Here is a 22,933-nt window from a genome sequence, read left to right as displayed (position 1 = left end):
AGCGGAACTGATTTTGCTCGCGTGCTTTCGATTACTTTTGAATTGAGAAGGTCGTCTTGATAAACATACGAAACACCTTCCCGCCTCATTACTGTACATATACACGCGTTAGAATTGCCGAGGTGCAGCGTCATTCCACGCAGCGCTGGTAAGCGAGCGAACCGTCTGACCTGCAACAAAGTTTATAATTTTCTCTTTCATTTCAGAATACAGAATGCAACCTTTCTCGTTATGCCAGTTACGCCGCTCGAGGCCGAAAATATAACTCCAAAAGTAGCCACGCTTCCCAACCCGAAAGATGATCTGGTACTGGAAACATTTCATTTCTGATCCATTACACCGTGCCGTCAATTAACAGTTTGCAATGCAAATGGAGGATATTGCGTACCGCTAAACCTTAGCGTTTGAAGTGTTTATTTTTAACCAAAAAATAAAACGTAAAACTTTTTTTCTTATTGATGCGTTTTTAGCATGAACCAGATTCGAGCACGTATCCCCTTTCCCGGAATCGTTACTATCCTTCGTTTCATCTCAAGCCTGTGCGCGAGCAATGTCAGGAAGACATGAACCCAATCAACCTTCTTGGGAAGCGTTGGATGACGGCATTCTTTGTGTTCTCATGCATATGTCTGCGCCAGCTGATCCAGTTCAGCGCGATCCAGTTCAGCGCGTGACGTTGCGATTTTACTGTGTGCGTATGTGTTTGTGTTGCAGTATAGTTGTTGACTCCGTTCGCTGGGTGTGTGTGTATAGGAGAAAAGGGAAGAGAGCCCCCCCCCCCCCCCCGTCTCTTTTCTGTCATCTCTTGCTCTGAAGGCACGCACTTTCACTTTCAGGACAAATATTTAGCAAGTCTTAGCGGAGATGTGAGCAACTTCAAGTTTTGCGCCATGCTCACTGCGAGTGTTTTCAAAGGGTCGGACGGTGCACTGTTGGGAAAACCAGGAGACCTAGTAAATAATCTTTCCTCTGTGCCCGTACAAAAAGTGAGCTACTGATTTATCTGTAGCAGCTTGCCTCCCATGAACTAAGTATTTTAAATGCGTGTTAACGCCCAAACGCACATTTGCGTTTGAGTTCGTTTGACTGTGCAGCGTCAAGGAACGGGAGCAAGTCACCCGCACATCTGTGCTTCGCACGAAGCGCGGAATCCAACTCAAGGAGTAGCTTGGCACGCGACATATGTAGCAGAGATGTTCCGGTTTCTCGCAGCCGCAACGCAGTCAAACGCACTCAAACGCTCTCAAACGCAACCGTTGGTCAGGGCCTTTACAAATCACTGGCTGGCATGGTCCTGCTAGCTAAGACAAAACTTTAAGAAAAGAAAATTATATTATGTTTAGTAGCTTGTACACTAAGTGTGTGTCTGCCACCTAACGTACTCTGGAACTGTAAAATTTATTCCGAGAAAACTAGCTTTAGATATTCTAAGTACTCTTTCTTGAATTTTGTGCCTTCCAAAAATAATACAAAAAAAAATACTTCATGCCCGTGCGGGCTGGCATGCCAATCGCTTTTGAGAAGTAGGACGATTAACAATTAGTTTGCACGGAGCAGTCCTTGCTCGAGCTATGCGTTCGTAATGCGTTAATACTAACTGCTACGCATTTTTCTTTCTAGGATATGTGCAACACGTCGTCTGCAGTGCTCGACCCTACGGCAATGGCTTTGTACAGCGTCGTCAGTTTCGAGTTCTACGGATACGATAACCCGACCACGATTGCCACAAAAGTATGAACCCCGAGAGTAACAACGTTGATAGCTAAACGTACGGCCGGATTGTTTGGGCGAAATATTGGGTTAACATGCGTTTAAAATAAGGTTCCTTTTTGTTTTGTTTGCTATACTTTGTTTTAATCTAAGCGTTACACAATCAAGCTGCTCCAAAATAGCGGCCTCATTGCGCTGCTCGCTTTTGTGCGTTTGCAGTCGGCGGCCCAACCAATCACGCAGATGAAATATAACGCTAGATTTATCGTTCGGACATAGACGAGGGGCGCATACTGTGCCCTGCACAAACCCTAAAAAGGCACGTATTTTTATTATAATGTTCCTTGTTTTAAATTGTTTTACGAATTCTTTTTTATTTTTTTTCCCGGCAAATTTATTAAAAAAACTGGGTTGCCTTAAAAAAATAATTACGTAAAGCTTCCGGCGTGTCGCTTGTTCGTGACGGTCTTTCGTGACGGTTACATCGTAGAAAGCGATCCATAAAACACATTCGGCGTTAAAAGCGCAGAGTCACGGCGCCTACGCTCCGATTGATTGGTTTATAGCCGGTAACAGCTGAGACGCAAGGACGACCAGCGTCGTGACAGTGTAATTTTCGGGCTCTGCTTTGATTGGCTTTATGGAGTCCTGCAGCATGGGCTGCGTGTCAGACTTGCGCCTCATTCACACAGACGGTTGAACCGCGATCGCGAAGCGGTTACGGCCGCTCGGATGTTCACTGTAAAGGCCCTTGATACTGCTTTTATAAGTAAGGACATCCAATAGAAATGACCAATCCCATTCCGCTGGAACAAAATGGCGTCATTCAGTTCAGACCTTTGTTGCGCGGCGCCATTCGCCTCCGCTTCCTAAAACCTGCACCGTCACGCAGTCGGCGCATCAAAGAATGTCGCCACTCGTAGGAAGCGTTCGATGATGAAAACGAGCGGATTCGCGTCGAGGTTGCAATATCGAATGCCGGCGTGAATGCAGAATTCAGCCGGGGTCACAGCGCTCAATCATCACGCAAAAGACGGTCTGCAAACACTAGTCAACCCAATAGACCCCTTCCGGACGTCCCGCGCCGACCATTAGAAGGTCGGAACCCCTGCACAGTGGCGGAACGACTGCATCGAGGAAGGTGCAAGTCGTTCCTTAAAGGGACCATGAAATGATTTTAAAATCGAGTTTCATCCACCGCACGTCGTAAAAGGTATGAAAAGAAACACAAAAACACAAAAGTAGGGAGCCAAAAAAAAATTGTTTGCTATAGAGTTTTTAAAAGAAAACTGGATTCTTCTGCGCCTTCCTTCCTTCGCCTGTTCACTACACTGTTAGCAAAAATAACACGCCCAGACGTGTAAACCGTTGTCCCATAGCGGACACGTCGAAACGTGTTCGTTTTACACGGAGCCATCTGTGTTTTTCGTCTACACATGAGGTGCTGTGTAAAGTTAACACGCTACACCGTGTTTGCCTTCCGAGAAGCACGGTTCAACGTGTTCCTTATGAAACATGGCGGCCAGCAGCCGAGAACAGGCGAGGGACGAGCCCAGCCAGCCGCGCCTTTCAGCCGAACTGAAAGCATACAGGACGCGTTCGTTCTCGTTCGATGTCTTTTATGCACAGTAAACAGTCTCCGAGCGGCGGACGTAGCTACGTGCAAAGGTACCTACGTGCATCGTCGGCGGTCGGTGGCGTCGGCAGCTACGACAAAACCGCTAGACAAAGACAAAAACAAAAACAAAAAATAAAAAAACGAATATTGAACTTACATGGATAAATAGCTCAAGCAAACTCTTGTAATCGGGCGGTAACTTGCGCCACCTAGTGCGATTTCTAGCAACCAATGAAAAAAAAGCAGGAGTCGGTTAATACGCTGGGAACTATCACGCGTAGACTACTACTCTCATACATCACAGACAACACGAGCACAACGTAGGACACAGCTGCGACACATACACAAACACAACACCGACACTACGCCCGGCACTTCCTACTAACAACGGACTCTCCCCGCGGCGTATATATGCTTGACATGTACGGGTGAGCTCTTTGGTCGCTGATCGTTACCGATTTATAGATGAAGACACAAAACACGGCACAATGGACAGCCGTATGTAAGAACTGTTTGCATTTAAAAAGTGTGGAGGCAAAATCTGTAAAATTAGTCCTTTGCGAAAAACAACGATGCACTAACAATAAATCTTAAACCGGCCATGAAAAAGTTCAAATTTTTGTTATTTTCATGCTCGACCAGTGTTATGAGCAGTCCGACTCGCTTGAATCAGATAGAAAAACAAATGATTGGGATTTTATCAGTACGTATTCAATTATCAATGGAAATTATACTTGCGCAAGGCATTTTTTATATATATTATTGTGAAGGACATCCGCCCAACACTTCACTTCCGCTAGTTGTAGTACGCGTACGGGAGCAGACGCCTTCACGTTTGGGGCGTTTTGATGCAGATTGTTGTCGTATGTCGTGTTGGTGTCGAGCGAAGCGGTGAGGCTTGGGAGTTTGTGACCGGTGTTATTCGTGATCATTAATGTGGCGCTGATGCGTTTTTTTTTTTTTTTTTTAATATTTCTATATAGCCACATTGAAAATTCACGAGCCCGTGGCACTGCATTATGCTAAAATCGCGAGCTCCTTCTCTGTTGACGTCGTTTTTCTGGTAGCACTCGTGGATACTGCAAGCGTTTAAACAGTGCACAGTCTCGCCTACATCCGCGGTGACGTACTCGACCTGTTGAAACTTATTGCTTGCGTCATTTTGGAGTACGCAAGGCAATTATCTCGCTGCTCTGGTTTCGGTTATAAAAGCAAGGCAAAACGCTCGTAGTTCCCGCCCTCAGTACACGTTGGACATCTTCCACACTTTGACACTGGATAACTGGATGAACGAGGATTTACATTTACTTCAGAGGTCACACTCGCCGCTTCCTCACCGTCGAGCAGCAGGATCAGCTGGCGACAAGCCGCGTATGAAAGGCTCGAGCATCAACAGCCCAAGTGCACTCGGTGCCGATGCGGGCGATGCGGGTTTCTGTCAATCGGGAGGCCAGCACATACCGTAACCGTTCCAGCTCTTCGTCATGACGCGGTGTTGCAGAAAGCAGCGTATAATACCACTACACGGACCACCGAAGCGAACGCACTGTTATCGTAAATCTTGGCTTGTGATTGCGCCTAAATTTGTAAATAATCTTATTCTTTTTTCTGGAGACGCAAACGAAGGGCATAACAAAATCGTTTGCATATTCCGCATACCTCGCAAAAGCATCAGTCACCTTGCGAGAAGCGCAAAACACGGTGTCCGCACCGTCCTGACTTCCCAGTCTTTTACCTGCTTTAGAGCAGTTTGTACCTGTTAGTAGGTATGTCTACTCAAACTGCAACTTGAAACTTGGGGCAGTGCCAGAGGGAAAAGAGACAAATTCGGGCCTCTTCCCAATGTAAAGAAAAACCACTATGTTCTCTACGTAAAAAATTGGTCTCAGTTCATGCATCTGTGGGCAGGTAGAAAATCTTGCCCTAGTTTATTCACACCGCATGATGAGCGCAACAAACTCACACGAGTCACACGAGATTTACAGGAAAACATCGGTGGTGACTTAAGTTTCCCTGAAATTCTGTATAACCGGTCATTTGCGGGACCGAATCATCTACTCGAGCGGTGTGCGTCGCTGTGCGAACACGTCGCTGTGCAAATGCAGTCTAACGACACGAAGCATAGAAACGGCAGATTTAGGGAAACTATCCGAAGTCCCTTGTTCAATTAAAACGACGTAATTTTGTTGAAAAGGTCCGCAGCATTTTACTCACGGTATGCGTCGGGAATCTTCCACATTTTGAAACGGAACGAAGGAAGATTTACTTTTAAGAACGCTCGCTGCGTCCTCCCCGACCAGCTGGACCGGATCAGCTGACGACGACGGGGCTAAACCCGTCAAACGCAACCCCACAACAACCAATATGAGCTCCGCGTTAGTGCGGGTTTCTACCTACAAGCACCGCACCACACACCACGAACGTTTCGGCCCTTTCTCGCATCGCCGTGTTGCCCCAAACAGAACGAGAACGCCGAAGAACGCAGCGCTGTCGTGAACCTTGGCTTGTGGTTGCGCACTCGTGGACCCTGTGACTCCCCTCGCTTTCAAAGCACACACGACGAATGGTACTTTCCGTCTTCCGGGAACATCACAGGGGCACTTCTCCGGTCACGTCTTCACTATGTGCTCGCAAACTGCGAAGCTCTATGCGAAGCTTCTCGCGTCCCGTCAAACCAAAACAATAGCGGCTGCCAGAAATTTCTCCGGTCAAACAAAAAGAACGAAAGCCAACCGGCTCTTGCTTCCACCGTACATCGACGTTGCGCTTGCACCATGGCCAGATCGGCCAGATCGCTTGCAGTTGAAGCAGTTGAAGGAAGGTTGAAGCAAAAACGAAACCAACTGCAATGTCACGTGTTCACATCGAAGACACGCTTTTTATATTTATTTTAACTGTTTTGAACGAATAATTGGACCCATGACTTTATTTGTGGTGTGTAAGAAACTATTATCAAGAGCTCTAAACTAAATGCAAACATGGGCGACATGAGGGAAGCCGCATTGCCATCGACCAGAAAATGGCGGCGAGCCACGGTAAGCGCGGGTTTCGCCAACGTCCCGCGACATGGCGTACTTGCTTTTGGTGCATATCTGTTTCCGAGACATGTTTCTTTCCGCGGCATTTGTCTCGACGGTCCTTTCTAAGTGTGTCCCCAAGCATTCCGGTGCTTCGATAGCCGACAATGTCGCGGTCGTCGCCGGAGGCGATGCGTGTTATCGAGGTCGGCTACACGGTTATGCGTGTATGACCGAACCAAAACACGTTTTTTACAACCTCGCATGATATCTGAACGTATTATCCGTTACTCATCGTGTAAATTTATGGTAATTTGTGGAAATAGCGTGTTTTTCACCCCAAATATTCACCAAATACACGGCACTTGCTAACAGTGTACGATGCATCCGTGGAAATGGAGCACGTCAGCCAAATCCAGGTCGCCTATTGGGTAAGAGCCTACCTCACCAGCACCGCGATCGTAAACAATAAATAGCCGGCGAATGTTTCCTAAATGTTTTGTTAAATAATATTCAGATCCACATTTTGTAACATAATTAGAGATGTGTGGCGAAAATTGCCAAATTTGATAATGCTGAGAGCCAAGCGCCATCTATCGTGTGGTAAACGAAGCAACTACTGCGCGTGCGCAGTAGGGCAGGGCCGACAGTTACTTGGGTGACGGCGACCGACGAACATTTATTTTCTTTGTTTTCGTTCCTCTCAAAACTCTGACTGACTGTACGTTTATTTTTCTACGTGTTCTTCCCGCGCGTGCCGACTTCAAGCAGCAAGAAAACAGTACTTAAAACAGACCACGACGAACAAGAACGCTGGATCCACCGACTCCGACGAAGCGAGCTGCTCAGAATATAGGCCTAGCAGGCATTCCGACTCGGCGCTGCGTTGCTTCGTCGCAAGACCGTCTGCCTGTGACCGGCTGGCGTGCTAAATGGAATATGCCCGCGCGACCCTTGTGGACCCTTCCCGTATTATAGTTTGATCACTGACCCCAATTCTAGATTAAGGGGTGAGGTCAATCTCTTCCCCTTGTTTTCCGATGCAGTGTTGACGAACACTCGTCGAAAAGGGACTCTCGTCGATTCTATCTTCTTGTTTTGTGTGATATAGAGCTGAAATAAACGCCGTATGGATTACCATCGTAACACGGTATGTACACTTTGTTGTTGGTATGCCATTTTTATTCGGACAGACTGCACGTCACTGTCGAGCTATAACAGTTCGTGGGAGGTATACGTACAACCCCGGTCCAACCTTTCTTTGCCGAGTGTCGCGTCAGTATCGAGTTGCAATCGTAAAAGAACGGTCCCGAAGCGCTTACAAACAGCGCGAATACAGCACTTCCATCAAGCGCGCGCGTCCGCTCCGAGTGTGAACAGGTATTTACGTAGCTCTTGCTGACACTCGTAGTTCAAACGTATCTTTTTTAACGTCGGCTCGCTCCTGCATCTCCGAGGCCGCGAAAAACGCCATCTACGTCGCTTTGCAAACGACTGGCACGGGCCGGCCCTTCTGCCAACAATGACAGGGTGGTTGACTTCTGGAGTCTTCACCGGAAGACTCGCTGCACTTCCCAACAGGCATACCGGCGTATGGGACTAGTCCCATGCTGTCGCTGTAGCGCAACATACCCCATTGAATTTCGCTCAGCTGCGATGCGGCGATGAGAGGCGCCGATTCAGGAAATACGTCGGTGACATCAGCGCAGTAAAACCTACCGGCGCACCCCAACTCGTTGCCGCTAACACTCCCATTCTCCTACTGCCGAGAGAACTTCCGGTTCCGGAAACGGCCTACGTCACGGCTTGTTTTGCGGTCAGTTGGAGAGAATGAAAAAGTCGATATTTCAATAATTTTTTGCGTAGAAGTTAATAAACCGAGACGAAAACGGATGCCTGTTCGGCATTCAGTGAACATTGACGGTTTAATGTAAAAGTTATCTGGAAAAAGTAAAAAGGTCAATTCATGGTCCCTTTAAGACTCATTTATTTTTACATACTGCAGCCCCGTCCGTGCTATTGCAGGAGTGTGGGGGAGGGTGATTGGGAATCATAATTCAATGTTAGATAAGACAGAAAGCACATAAAATATTATAAAATAAGGTCAACCACTGTCAACCGCACACAGACACTCGTCTGGAGGTAATGAATGGATGTTACCGGATAGCAGATTCCAATGTTTGATTGATCTAGGGAAAAACACTATTTAAACATGTCAGTACGTGCACAAAACGGTGAAATCTTTAGGTCATGGGGGCTCCTTGTTAATGACGCCATGTGAAACCTTACGTAAGTGTCCAATGAGGTGAGACGTGGCGAGTTAACCGGACCGTATAGGACTTTAAGACTTTCAGTGTGACGCCTATTGGAAAGAGGACTTAAAGAGTAGCTGCAAAGAAAAAAAGTGTGTTTTTAAACAGCCTAATTGGGACAAGCGTGTCACAAAACAAATATTCCGCGAAAAAAAATATCTTTTTTTTTTTAAATATTTACGTCACAGGACGTAATTTAGTCGCAGTCAGAACATCTCCACATTTGAAACTCCCGCTCTTTCGACCGCCGCGGAGGAGAACTACGCCCCACCCCTCACTTTTGGATTTGATCTTGTTTGTTGACTTGGCTGCTGAGTTGAACAACGCAGCGTCTCGACTTCCGGTAAGATCTGGCAACAACGCCACAACGCACGCTAAACATGGCGCCGGTATTGTTTTGGTTTGACGGTACACAAGAAGCTGCGGGGTTTGCGAGCACATAGCGAAGACGTGACCGGAGAAGTGCCCCTGTGATGTTCCAGGAAGACGCAGAGTATCACTCGTAATCATCGTGTGTGCTTTCAAAGTGAAGGGAGTCACAGGGTCCACGAGTGTGCAACCACAAGCCAAGGTTCACGACAGCGCTGCGTTGACTTCGGCGATCTCGTCCCGTTTGGTGCAACACGGCGATGCGACAAAGAACTGAAACGTTCGTGGTGTGTGTGGTGCAGTGCTTGGAAGTAGACACCCAACACGGAGCGCAAATTGGCTGTTGCGGAGTTGACGTTAAACGGGTTGAGTCCCGTCGTCGTCAGCTGATCCAGTCAAACTGGTCCAGGAGGACGCGGCGAGCGTTTTTAAAAGTAAATCTCCCTTCGTTTCGTTTCAAAATGTGGAAGATTCCCGACGCATACCGTGAGTAAAAAGCTGCGGGCGTTTTCAACAAAATTGCGTCGTTTTAAGCAAACAATGAACTTCGAATTGTTGCCCTAAATCTGCCGTTTTTATGCTTCGTGTTGGACTGCGTTTGCACAGCGACGTGTTGCGCTCATCGTGCGGTGTGAATGAATTTCGGCAAGATTTCCTACCTGCCCAATGATGCATGAACTGAGACCATTTTTTACGTAGTGAAAATAGTGCTCTTTTTTTTGTGTTATTTTTGGGAAGAGGCGTTGTGCATTTATTACGGCACAATCACTTGAAAGTTCAGAAATTGGGCAGGGCGAGCAAGCTTTCCGAACTTTGTCTCCTTGCCTCTCTGGTGTCACTGCAGCTAGTTTCAAGTTTCAGCAGACATACCTACTAGCAGGTACAAACGGCTCTAAAGCAGGTAAAAGACTGGGAAGTCGGGACGGTGGGCACTCCGTGTTTCGCGCTTTTCGCGAGGTGACTGGGGAAGTGCTTTTGCAAGGTATGCGGAATATGCAACCGATTTTGTTATGCCCGTCCTTTGCGTCTCTCCAGCAAAACGAATACGATAACCTACAAAGCCGCAATCACAAGCCAAGAATTACGATAGCAGTACATATTCATTCTAACAATTAACGCAAGATGGTTCTAAAGCCGAGAAAAAAAAAATTCGGCTAACGCAGAACTCGAACGTCCGAGGGCTTCTGCGGACAGCTATTACGTAAACATAATCACCTGGCTGTGCCAGGTTTTTTACGTAACAGCTGTGTCTGGTCGCGGACGTTCGATGCCCCCGGGGTACCCGGTGCGAATCTCGACGGCTTCCGGAGCGATATGACAAGAACGTAACTGGACACGTTTGTCGCTACGCGAACGCTCGATTGCCTGCAGCCAAATAGCATTCCTTTCGGAGCGACATGGGATCACTTATCTGACATCTCCGAAAAGTCAGCAATTGCACGCGCGAACGCAAAAACAAAAAAACAAAAAAACACACGCTTAGCAAGCAAAGAGGAAAACGAAAGAACCGCGCTATGAAAGCCAAAACCCACATCGCTTCCTATAACTAACACCTGCGACAGCTGCTAAACACACACTACTTTAATTCAAGAAGTCTCACTCAGGCACCTGGGTCAGCACGAAACACTGATCACTTGGGCGAAACGATTAGTCGAGGTAGGCGAGACAGGCGGCAGAGAAGACTTCGGCGGCCATGAAAGAATGGCGGTGTTTTTGCTTGTTATCGTATGAATCTAAACGGAAGTGCCCGTTTTGTAAACCTTTTGTAAAGAATAATAACTCTCAACACATGGGTTATTCTTTAAACGTAAAAATATGCCGCCCAAAAGGAAATGGCAACATATAACAAAGGTTTAACAACAAAGACCTAAGCTGTCAATCAAACTCTTAGCCAATGAGAAGTATAGCTGCCGATTGGGATTCAACGTCACGGAATCCCAACTTCGTGGCGCGCGATTTAAAACGGGCGAAATAGCCGAAAACTAAAATCAGTCTCACGCAATAAATATTCCTGTAAGAAACGTTTTTTCTCGCGGAAAAATTGTTTTTTGGCATGCTTGTCCCAATTAGGCTGTATGAAAAAAAACACGTTTTTTTCTTTGCAGTTACCCTTTAAGCTTAGAGCAGGAAGTTAGAGGATGGGGGAAAACCTCTGTCGTAACGACGGACAATCAAACGTACTGCTCTTTTTTTTTTTTGGACTGATTCGATTTTATGAATATCAGATTGTTTCCAGGGATTCCAAATGATTGAAACATACTACACGATAGCGCGTATTAGTGTTTTATATGTTAGAAGTTTGGTTTCTTGCGGGGCAGCACGTAGGGTACGTTATAAATAGCATAGTTTTCCAAGTGCTGCGTTACAGGTGGAATCGATGTACCTTGACCAAGACATGTCTTGCGAGAAAAGTAGACCAAGATACTTGCATTCAGAAACTCTTTGCAGTATGTAGCCATTGAATGAACATGTGAACATGGAATGGAGCGTACGCTTTGCAAAAGACAAACGACTGTTTTGCGGAAGTTTATTGTCATTTGTCAGGTGTTAAACAAGGTGCAGAAGCTTGCCAATGAACTGTTAAGGAAGATATGGTCCTCAGGGGACTTAATCGCGTGGTACAGGGCGCAGTCGTCAGCGTTAAGACGTATTTTAGTGCCGATGTTACGTGCTGAATCGTTGAAGTAGAGCAAGAAAAGAAGCGGACCGAGAACAGAGCCTTGTGGGACACCTCATGACACATCAGTAATAGAAGATTTGGACGAGCTAAAACCTATATACTGTGAGCGATTGGAAAGAACACTTGATATCCAGAAGGGTTGTGTAGGATCACATTAAGCTTGTACAAAAGTTTAGAGTGAGGAACGGTATCGAAGACTCTAGATAGGTCTATGAATATCGCATCCATTTAGTTGCCAATGGCGAAAGACTAAGAGATGTGAGTAAATTCAGTTAGTAGTGAAATCGTGCTGTAACCACGTCGAAACCCGTGTTGAAGATCACATAAATAGTTGTTAGTTTCAATGAACACCATGATGTGTCTGTAGATTATGTTTTCTAATAATTTGCATAAGTGGGATGTTAAAAAAATTGTCCTGTAATTAGTTTGCCTCGGTTTTATAAAATGCAACGACTTTTGCAAGTTTCCAAGACTAAAGAACTGTTGTGTTTGACAGCGGTTTCTGAATAATATTAGCGAGGTACCGACTAGTCCAAAGAGAATACCTAACAAGAAGTTAATTGGGAACGTTGTCACGGCCAGGGCTTTTTTTTTTCAATCTTAATTCAACACCATGTTTAGCACGCCCTTAATTACACACAGTTACATCACCAATTGTAGACTAAATCATTAATAAAAAGAGGCATTTCCAAGTTGTCGATTGTAAACACCAATTGGAAGTATGTATTGAACGCGGTGGCAATTGTTAGTGGGTCGCTACTGGCTACGTCATGAATTGCAAATGAGTCTGAAGTAGAGGTACCGGGTAGAGTCGATTGCCAAAATTCGAGTGGTTTGCTTTTCATTAAGTTCTGCAGTGCGACTAGAGAGTAGAAGTCCTCCGCTCAGTTAGTTTTAAGTCGAAGTTCCTCCTTAGCACCGTTAAACTGAACAATCTTATCTGGATCACCGGAACGTCTTATACACCGGAGTCTATTGACACAATGTGATGAATGATAAATGTCAACCAAGGAAAAGAAATATATTTTTTTTTTAGTGCTGCTAGGCACAAAACTCTGGATACAGAGTCCGACAATCTGTTAAAAAACTAACTAGACCATCCACATCACTGGAGATGCTATCAAAGGAACCACTTAGTGTGTAAATAATTGACACATTGTCTGCGCGGTTAAAGTCGTGAAACACAGAATAAACATTACGAGTTTTTGGAACAGAACAGGCGACTGAAACCAAAACAACCTTGTGGTCCGATATACCACCAACGACGTCACAATTACAACCGTTTTAAAGAAAAGGTGAACTAATAAAAACCAGCTCTAAGACTAATGTCTGTCTCGTACACTGCAGGACCACTTCTTTTAGACCAGATGACAACGAAAAGATAGCAGCCTTCTACATATTGGAGCATCGTAACCGGTAACTGATAGAAAAGACCACTGAATGCCTGGCAGATTTCAAATTGTTCATACAGATTAGCTTTCAGGAATATAAATTGTGCATGTGCATAGAGTCACATAGGACGTGTGTCTGATCAATAGGGGAACCAGGTGGGCGGCCAAGTACCATGGACATACTTTCAAAGTAAAGCTTGCATCATACTTGTTTAATTTTGGAAGGTCCTTGAATCACAAAGAACTTTATGTCGGACCGTAGGAAAATAAAATACCAACACCGCCTCTACTGCGATTTCTATTGCCTCTAGTCACACACTAACCCGGTGGTGTTATGTCATTATCGTAAACTCCGTCATGTAACTATGTTTCCGTGACGCCAACAACGTGAGCGGTGTAGTAGGAAACTAATAAGAGAAAGTTGAGAAATTTGTTTATTAAGCTTCTAGCTTAATATTTATTAGAGTAAGGTCTTGGCAACCACGCCGGAGTCAAGAAGTACTGGTTGAAGGCGCTGCAACGGTAGCCTCAGGCGTGGGTTTAGTATACTTCACTAATTCGTTGGTGACATCCTCCCAATTATACCTAACGTTATCACTAAATACGTGGGCAAAACGAAAGCAGACACTAGAGCCATTGTTCCGAAAAAAAGTAGACGTGTCCCACATTTTGGTCCGAACTGAACGCACGTAAGGGGAGAAATCTTCTTATATACCAAACTCCGAGCCTGTAAACATGACGCAGCTCTTCAGGACACAATGTCTTTAACGGAAATCTAACAACTTCATAATGACGGGGCGTGAACGACCGTCCTGACCTCCACCAAGTCTATGACACCTTTCAATTCGCGGGTAATTAATTGCCAGTTTCTCCGAGAAAAACCTCGAGACATTGGACATCAGCACTTTATTATTTCATTAACTTCGTCTGAGAGTCCGTGCAATATAAGATTCTTTCTGCGGGAACGGTTTTCTAAGCCGTAATTTTTTTTTAAACGAGCCTATCTATTACATGAGCGAGTGATTTAAACTCAGTGAGCAAATTAACACAAGGTGCACTAGTCACCAGACGTACTAGGCAAGGACTCAAGAGCAGCCACACGTGACTCAAGAGCATCAAATCGAGAGTTCACAGATAGGTGAAATAAATTGGTCTCGGCAATATCGTCAGCCAGTTTCCTCTGATCTGTGAGCCCTTGAGCAAACATGTTCGCAACCGTGGGCTGGTCGCTAGCATCTGTATAGTCGCCATCACTACCACTACCATCTGCGGCCATAAAGTGCTCGGTGGTCGAATTGCGTCTAGATCGGGTGTTGGGCCACGGGTTAGCATGGTCATTCTTGTTCGCATTATTCGCTCCTGGGTTGGTCTTGACAACTCCGCTTAAGAGAAGGCCACTCTAGCAATATATAATTCATAGTAAACGTCAACTAAACAAAGAAGGTAGCCGTAAACATGTGTGCAAGAAAATAGCAGCAGGAGGCGGCAATCAGAGCGGACACATTAAGAGTTTTCAAGATAACATACCTGCGGAAAAACAGACAGCGATTGAGTATCGTTCCAGCGCTGCTGTCACCTTTCCCACTGAAGGCAAACCCAGCCGGAGGATATTTTAGATCCTTGTTAACTGACGTCATGGTGCTTGGTCTGTCGAAGATTGGTCAATCCAGGGTGACGTCACCAAAGAGAACGACTTGCGAACGTCGTAGCGCGGCCAACACTTCGAGCCGACGAACCAATCAAACAGCTTCTAAAGTGCAGTGTCACTGTGCTCATCCCCTTTTTCTGTGGGTGTGTTTTCTCCAGTGTGCGCGACGTTGACGTTTCGGTCCACCATTGTGCAGGTATTTTGCAGCTGCCAAAGGAGGGCAGTATTTCCCAAGGCTTAATCAAAAGTTATAAGTGATTTTCTGAAAATTTCAATGGAAAAATGGAGCCCATCTTTGCCCGTTTTCGGTTTCTGGTGCCATAGAGCCCCATGTGTTCGAAAACTCCGTCGGCCGCCATTTTCCCATTGAAAGTTTCAGAAAATCAGTTATAACTTTTAATTAAGTTATCGGATCGGGCTGGAACTTCGGCATCTGGTTGTGACCTCTAGCGCTACATTTGGCCGGAGAATGAGCGTTCGGCGATGCCTAGTTTATTTTTGCGGTAAAAAAGAGCGTGTAAATTTTCTTTTGTGACACCCTGTATAAAGAGGGACAGCTTTAGAAACGCAGGACGTGCATACTCTGATCACGATTTTTTTTTTCTTCGTGATTCGTCATTTGGATTTCTTAGCGGTTTATGCTGCAACCTTTCTGTAAGGACATGATGGTAAACCTGAGACTAGGAAAACGAAAAACACGAGGGAAGACAGAAAAAGGGCAGGCAACATGTTTGTTTTTCTTTGGTCTTCCTTGGCGTATTTCGTGTTCCTACTATAATCTCAGGCTGACCGTCATGTCCAACTTACACCAACTCGCCTGCACTTTAACCCCTTTTTTTTTATTGATAAGGTTCCGTGTTTTGCGTCATATCTGTCAAGAAACGCCGAAACATAGCCTCCCAGCCGGTTTGAAGTAAATTGAGTGAAACCGAAAAACTCCGAACCCTAACCTGGCCATGAGTAAATATCTGTAGCATAAACTTAATTGTTGAGAGTTTTATGGTTCGTTGTCTCGACAAAAACAGCCACCCCACAATCGTCCCCGAAACTGTTCCTTTCTTCAAAATCCCCCATCTCGTGCTTCTTTTTTCTACTTCGGGTACTTTTGAAGTACAGCGTGTCTCTCCCCCCCAAAAAAATGTACCGAGATTTTATCACAAAAAGACAAAAAAAAAAACGACGTATCGCCGACCCCTTAATTTCCTGCCAAATGTAGCGCTAACGGTCCAGACCAGATGGCAAAGCTTCAGAATTAATCGTCATTTCATTTAAAAGCTCTAACTTATTTTCTAAAAATTTCAACGGGCAAATCAACGGGCTCGTTTTTGACCGTTTCGGTAACTGGCGCCTTTCAGCTCTATGTATTCGAGAGCTTGGTTAGCAACCATTTTCCCACTAAAAATTAAAAAAAAACAAAAAAACATTGCCTATAAATTTGGATTAAAATAAAGATTACTTCTGAAACTTTAGCTTCTAGTTTGGACCGCGCTGCGTTTGGGCAGAGCGTGTGCGTTTGCAATGCGTCGTAAATTTTTGGAATTAAGAAAAAAACAGAAAAGCTCTTATTAATATTATCAGTTTTTGTTTCTGTGTGTTTGGGGGGGGGGGGGGGGCGGAGAGCATTGTGCATTTGGGCCGTATATTCTTCGGAGTTTGTCAACTCGATATCCTCGTGCCCTGCTTTCTTTTATATAATCTCCGAAACAGTCCGACCTTTTATTTAGTTTAAACTGGAAATGGACACCTGAAAACACCGAATTCGTGGCGAGGAATAATTTTTAAACCCCGACGAACACTGAACCCTATACTTGTTGCCTGCGGAACGATAAGACGATGCCCCGGACTTGTCACACACTTTTATATCATTTAATTGGATTGGTTTATTTGCATCATGGACCAATTAAGTACACGATACAGGATGTGTCAGAAAAAAGCTGCCATAAAGGAAGCTCGGTTGAAGCCGCGTGTACCTGCGTTGACAGTTGTATGGCGCAAGCTAAGGAAACCTAGAAACAGGTCTATTTTTATCGTTAAAAAGAACCCTTAAAAATAGCATTAGCAAGAAAACAACAATATCGACATTCATTACGAATGAACATAGCGATGCTCGTGGGTTCATGAACTCTTCCAGGATATGCATGCAATATTTTATATATACTTATATATATATATATATATATATATATATATATATATATATATATATATATATATATATATATATATATATATTGTGTGTGTGTGTGCTGTCAAGATAACCTGCACCAATATTCGAAGGAAAATGCGCAGCGATTGGCGGGAGAGAAGCCAGCTGTATGTGATTAGCAAGCGTCTTACTAAAGTCCATCAAATTTTCGTAGTGCGCCTAGTTATTTAATTACTTAAAACAAACTAGTTAACTTTCTAGTTTTTCGTTTTGAGGGGCGAGGTGGGAATTGGAAGCCCGCACGTCATGCTTTCAGTTTTATCGGACGCTGCTCCGAAGAAACGATGTCCATCTTTTCCCTGGCGTGCTGTCCGACACAGGGCTTTGCGGTAGCAGGTGCCCGTGGTTATCTTCGAAACAACAAACACCGAACCCTGTTTCGGACAGCTCCGAGTGATAAGACGAACTTCCATTATTTTCCTCTTTGTTGTGGAGTTACTTTTTATACACGATCCACTATAGACAACAAACGGGGAATCGAAAATGCTTCATTGTTCCCGAAATTTTGTCGGGATGGTGCTCGACATAGCACGATTCACGTGTATAATTTTTAATCTCAAAGCTCGGCGCCATGACATCATTCTGCCGTCTGCGAAAGGAACTGATAATACAGCGGGGTTGAATGTCTTGCATGATGTCTGACAGATGGGGAGCCAAATATTCTCTTGTAGATTTGGCCCCGCCGTCAGCCCTTTAGCTTCCCTCGGAAAGTGCGGTGTCTCATCAACACATACGTCTGTCGTCTCTGTGTCCAAATGACTGCTTGAGCTGCACAGGATAGCCTCACAGTTCTTGTTGAATAACGAAGAGTCAATCAGGGTTTCTGAGCCCGAACCCCGCAAAAGGCCCGTTTCGAAAGACAGGCCCTCTGCTGGAAGCCCCAGAAATCCTGCATAATCTCGGAAATCCTGCACAATGACGTTGCGGCACAACCGCAGCGTCACGGCACGCTTTATAAGTTTGGTTGAACTATAGAGCAAAAACGCACTCGCAGAAAAAAAAAAAAAAAAGGTGACGAGAGTAATGACGTTGCACTTTCGACGCTGTTTGATCGCCTCGTCGGCTCATAGCGTTGACCACGCTCCAACATTCGCTATCTCATGAAATGGCTTGCACGCCTCACGATGTTAGTCGTTCCTCCATTGTTTAGTGGCTTTCCGACCTTCTGATAATCGGCACGTGACTTTCGAAAAGGGGTCTATTGCAAAAGAGGAAATCAAGGTTACTGAGCCCGAACCCCGCAATCGCCCTACGACAGTTTCCTCAGTACTCTATTTCAGCCTATAGACATTTGCATTGCTGATCACCCGGGCTAAATATGCTGAGTCACTGAGGCGTGGACGCATGCGCAGCTTGTGATATACCGCACAACAGATCAACACCGCATGCGTTCCACAGCCCTGCACACAAAGATGGCAGCTCGCAGAAGGCGAGTTTTGTGAAGGTGTATAGACCAGAGCCGACGCGACGATCCCATAGAGCCAACCAAGCAGCACCAAAAGTGCACAGTCATGGCACTTGTCACCTTTGTGTGTTTTAGCTATCCTAGGCAAGAACCTACACGCGCAGTGAATACCCGGCGATCCTCCGCTCTTCTGAGCGCGATCGGTTTAGCCGGAGATCGCAAACGCCCAACGACGAGAGCCCCAGTGACGAGATACTTTTGCTTTTGGCATCGCGTGATTGGTATCAACGGATTGTTCGGCGAAATAGAGTCTTGTCGTGTTCATCTATAGCCTCCTATATACTTACAAAGCCTGGCAGATCGCCATGAGAAGCGGCCGCCTAAATGGAAAAGGTGGAGCGGCAGACAACGGATGAAAGGAGAACCACGTGACATACGTCCCGCTGCTGCGAGACGCCGAAACACACTTCTCCCGAGCGAACAAGTCTGTTTCGGGTCCTTGCCACTGGAAAAACTGTGCGCTGACGTCCAGGTTCCCCGAGAAGTGGCTCTTTGGTGCTCTGTGCTACCAGATCCTCGCGCTCCAAATCTGCGACCGGGCACTCTATGGCTCCGTCGTCGAACTGCCAGGCTTTGTGAGAATAGAGAAGGCTATGGTTCATCTTTTCAACGCATGTGTGAGGCGAGGTTCGAACAGTGTTGTGCAGAATGCGGTGAGCAAGCGTTCTGAAATGCCTCTTTGGTGCGTCGGAATGCAAGGTATGGATGTCCAACCAGAGGGAAACTTAGAGAACGCCCAAGGAATGCGCGATTACGAGGCAGTCAAGCTTGCGCCGTCAATTGGCTGAGGTCGAGGGGAAACAAGAGCACGCGGCCATATTTGGCGGGTGCAGAAGCGCTGCAGATGTGCAAGGAGCAGACGAACTTGCGCGTCGTATAGGCCCTTTGAGCAACGCAAACTGCACCCGCCTTTGGAGTTGCAGACGGAGTTCTGCTACATTTTTTTTAACGCTTCACCGTGCTCAAACGTGTTTGACACCTGCCACAGAAAAACAGGCACTGAGAACAGTCCGCTCTGACGATGTGACCTCAACGAACGTTGGCTTGAACACCGCGCCAGAATCTCTTCGCTTCAACGCGTTCATACAACAGTATACTACCGCCGTTGAGGCACGAAGTTTGGGTCAATGACGAAGCAGCGTCTAAGCAACAAGCGTAGTGCAAGCGCCAAGTTTTACATGACGTGGCGCACCCAGCAAACGTCTTTAAAATCCCAAGCATGTTTCCCATAGAGAAGCATGGGAAACCGGGACCTCGACAGACTGACATTTGCCGCATATTGAGGAGCCATCTGGTGTCGCCGCTTCCAAACAAGGAGAGGACTGTATATGGCAGCTCAGACGCGAGCAGTGTCTACCCCTATCTACATACCTCACGTTGGAGTTGAGGACATGGGGAAATAAAACCCGTATGCGTGTTTTGCGGGTAGAGAAACCAGCGAGGTGCCCAAAATGCAGTATATCCCCTCGCTCGACACCAACGACGCAGCGCCGTTCAACTCGCTGACAAATCTCAGCTACATTCTCTCTTCCGCTTTACCTTCATCAAACGTGTTTTATAGCTGCTGCACAAAGGAGGTACGCATTATCACGATATCATAGATATCTATAAAAACTTAAATGCTTCTCAAATTGAATGAGGAAGTTCGTGCGCGTAATCGACGGGAAGGAAAGATTACGACACTGTCGTTTCCAGGGCTAAAAAGAAATTAAAGAAAAAAGGACTGCGCCGTTACTCATATACGTTATTGACGCGATCAGATACTCCAAACCTCTCCCAGCTGTCCTGTTTGCTTTCCAATCCTAAAATTAAAATCAGTTCAGGTGGTTACGCAAGTTTGAGTTTTCGGATTTTAAATATACTGTCTGGGGACCATTTTCTATTTTTTTGTTTCTATACAAATATAATTTTGTGGTGTCAGAAATACCTGAAGAAAACTGAGTTATTTATTCGCTCGTTCATCACAAATGCTTTCTCGTTTTTGCTCGATTTCAGGTAAGGAGTATACTGAAGGCCCACACAACATTTTGTATTTTGATTTACAACGTCCATCATGACGACGTCCAAAACACCTGCGACAGGGGAAAATTCCTGCTCACAACGGCCGCGAGGAAAGCCTTCGACAACACCTAGAATCATCGGAGTCCGTATCGTTGGTAGATGCCCCCTTCAGTGTATGCGTTTTGGCGCCAAATGGGCACATCTCAAAGCAGCACGTTTTAAGGTGCACTTGAGGCTCGTTCAGCATACCTTTCTTCCTCTGGCAAGAGGAAAAATGTATACTGAACGATGTATACAACAAATAATGCTATACAACGAATAAACGACTTGCGTGAAGATCGCCCATATAAAAATGTATATTTTGAAGTTGATTCGTGCTTCATTAGAGAGTTTTAGTAGATCGTTCCTATAACGATACCCTATAACGATACGATAACCATACGATACCGATACACAGAACAGGAATGAGCGTTTAGTAGACCGTTTTGAAGACGATACATCCGATACGGTCACTTAAGGCGCTGGGGCACTCCCTAGTGGAAACGATTTGCAATTTCCAAAACGAAAAATAACGAAATAAAAGAAAGATGTTTCACTGAAGGAAAATTAACAGTTCTTACATTTAATAGAATTAAGAAAAACATCAATTAAGTTTTATAATTTGCAGAAATTAGAGAAATGCAGCAGCAAGCTACATCTAGCCAACTAAAGACATGCCAATTTAGCCATAGAAAGCACGGGTGGCACGGGCGTGAGCGAGTCGAGCGAGTGACCAACCTGAGCCGTGGCGACGTGGGTTTTCGAGGATCCCTTGGCCTTAGCTGTTTTGAGGTGGGACGAAATGGAAGAACTCTCCTTTCTGGATATGGAGTACCCCGTTCCGCGGAGGTTTAGGTCCGGGCGAGGCTACTTGGATGTGCTGAACATAGATAGTGAAGCTTTCCGCCATCAGTTTCGTTTTGAGCAGATGGACTTAATGGAGCTGTGTAGCGCGCTGCGAGTCCCTCATACAATTAGGACGGCCCAGAACGTCGCCATCCCCGGGCAGGAAGCTCTGTGTATTCTTCTGCGGAGACTCTCCTACCCCAACCGCCTCTGCGACCTGGAAGGCATGTTTGGCCGCCACTCTTCGACACTTTCGAGTGCGACGACCGTGGTGCTAAACCATTTGACGTCCACGTTCGGGCAGCTGACCGCGGATCTGTCAGCTCACACGTGGTTGAACCGTGCAAGCTTGGACGAGTTCTCCGAGGTAAGCATATTGTAAAGTTAAATTAAAAACACAAAAAAGAAAAAAAAATGCAAGTGCGTTGTTGATTTTGCTTTTGCAGGCGGTCCGCGCGAAGGGGGCACCTCTTCAGAATTGCTGGGGTTTCGTTGATGGAACGGCCCGCCCCATCTGCCGACCCACGGAGGACCAGCGGCTTTATTTCTCTGGCCACAAGCGTGTGCACGCCATCAAGTACCAGGGCGTCATGTGTGCCAACGGCATCATCGTGGAGATGAATGGCCCTTACCCGGGACACCGACACGACGCCGGTAAGTCAATAGCAAAAACTCGGAAATCGTAACCTACAGGTTCTTGGAAGAAGCGCTCATAAATAGAGGAACAGCCTCTATCACAGCCAAAATAAGTTGAAACGCCACAGGCAAGACCCGTGCTGCTATCAAGGCAGCCTGTGGAATTGTTCTGCAAACTGTGATGGGCGCCGTAGCCAACACAGAGTTCCTTCTACACTGGCGGCTCACCTCTATATTTCCGTGTCGTCTGCTATTGAGCAAATGGTTGCGACATTTCTTCCTTTCGCCAAACCTCAAAACCCACGCACGATGCAGAATAAATCTTTATTGCAGATCTTGTCGAAAGACTTTGCTTATGATAACACAATAATTGGTAAACGATTTAGTGCCCGAAACACATAGATCGCACCTACAGGAATGTGGTTCGACCTCAGGGTACACCACGTAAAGGGCGTTTTCCTGTTTCAAGGGACAGGGACCGCCAGCTTGCCAGAGCTGCATCGGTGAATAGACCTTTTTCAAAGCACGATGCTGCTGTCCACAGCACCGGGGAGGCGACAGCAAAGTAAGGCGAGCAACTGTGCTATACCTCTTGCTCTCTTCAGTGTCAGGGGGGGCAGGCAATGAGGGATTTTTGCAAAAAGCCTATTCCTTCCAATTGGAGTGGGAGCTTCAAGATGACCCGACCATCGAGGCATCCATTTGAACAGAACTGCTGTTTCATAGGCAGAGAACACAGAAGTTCAGGGTGGCACAACGAGCGCAGAAAGGGGTATGTCTTGGCCTCATCGTGCATCACAGTTTGCAGAACAGTGCGGCAGGCGGCTTGGAAAGTACTGCCTGCCTCACATCCTGGCTTTTCAGCTCATCTTGGCCGCGATAGTACAGAAGAAATACTATTTCATGCTTAAATGCTGAAAGTCAAGCTGGTGTTCTTCGGACAGGGAGTTAAACTCTTAAACTGGGGTGGAAAAATAATGTGACAGTACGAAGGG

General features: G+C 45.9%; 2 protein-coding genes across 2 annotated transcripts; both read left to right on the top strand.

Annotated features, from left to right (window-relative positions):
* Positions 1 to 207: 207 nt before the first annotated feature.
* Positions 208 to 20,788, top strand: LOC121838410. Its single transcript, XM_042294657.1, has 4 exons — positions 208 to 306; positions 837 to 986; positions 1,621 to 1,731; positions 20,412 to 20,788. The coding sequence occupies exons 1-4, from the start codon at positions 232 to 234 to the stop codon at positions 20,547 to 20,549; spliced, it is 474 nt and encodes a 157-aa protein (XP_042150591.1). The 5' UTR covers positions 208 to 231; the 3' UTR covers positions 20,550 to 20,788.
* Positions 20,770 to 22,118, top strand: LOC120849884. Its single transcript, XM_042294819.1, has 3 exons — positions 20,770 to 20,812; positions 21,200 to 21,669; positions 21,749 to 22,118. Exons 1-3 carry the CDS (start codon positions 20,770 to 20,772, stop codon positions 21,986 to 21,988), a joined length of 753 nt encoding a protein of 250 aa, XP_042150753.1. The 3' UTR covers positions 21,989 to 22,118.
* Positions 22,119 to 22,933: the final 815 nt, after the last annotated feature.

The sequence above is a fragment of the Ixodes scapularis genome, unplaced genomic scaffold (genome assembly GCF_016920785.2).
Source record: "Ixodes scapularis isolate PalLabHiFi unplaced genomic scaffold, ASM1692078v2 PGA_scaffold6__148_contigs__length_123643588, whole genome shotgun sequence".
Lineage (NCBI taxonomy): Eukaryota > Metazoa > Arthropoda > Arachnida > Ixodida > Ixodidae > Ixodes > Ixodes scapularis.
This window is presented reverse-complemented; position numbering and strand designations above follow the sequence as displayed.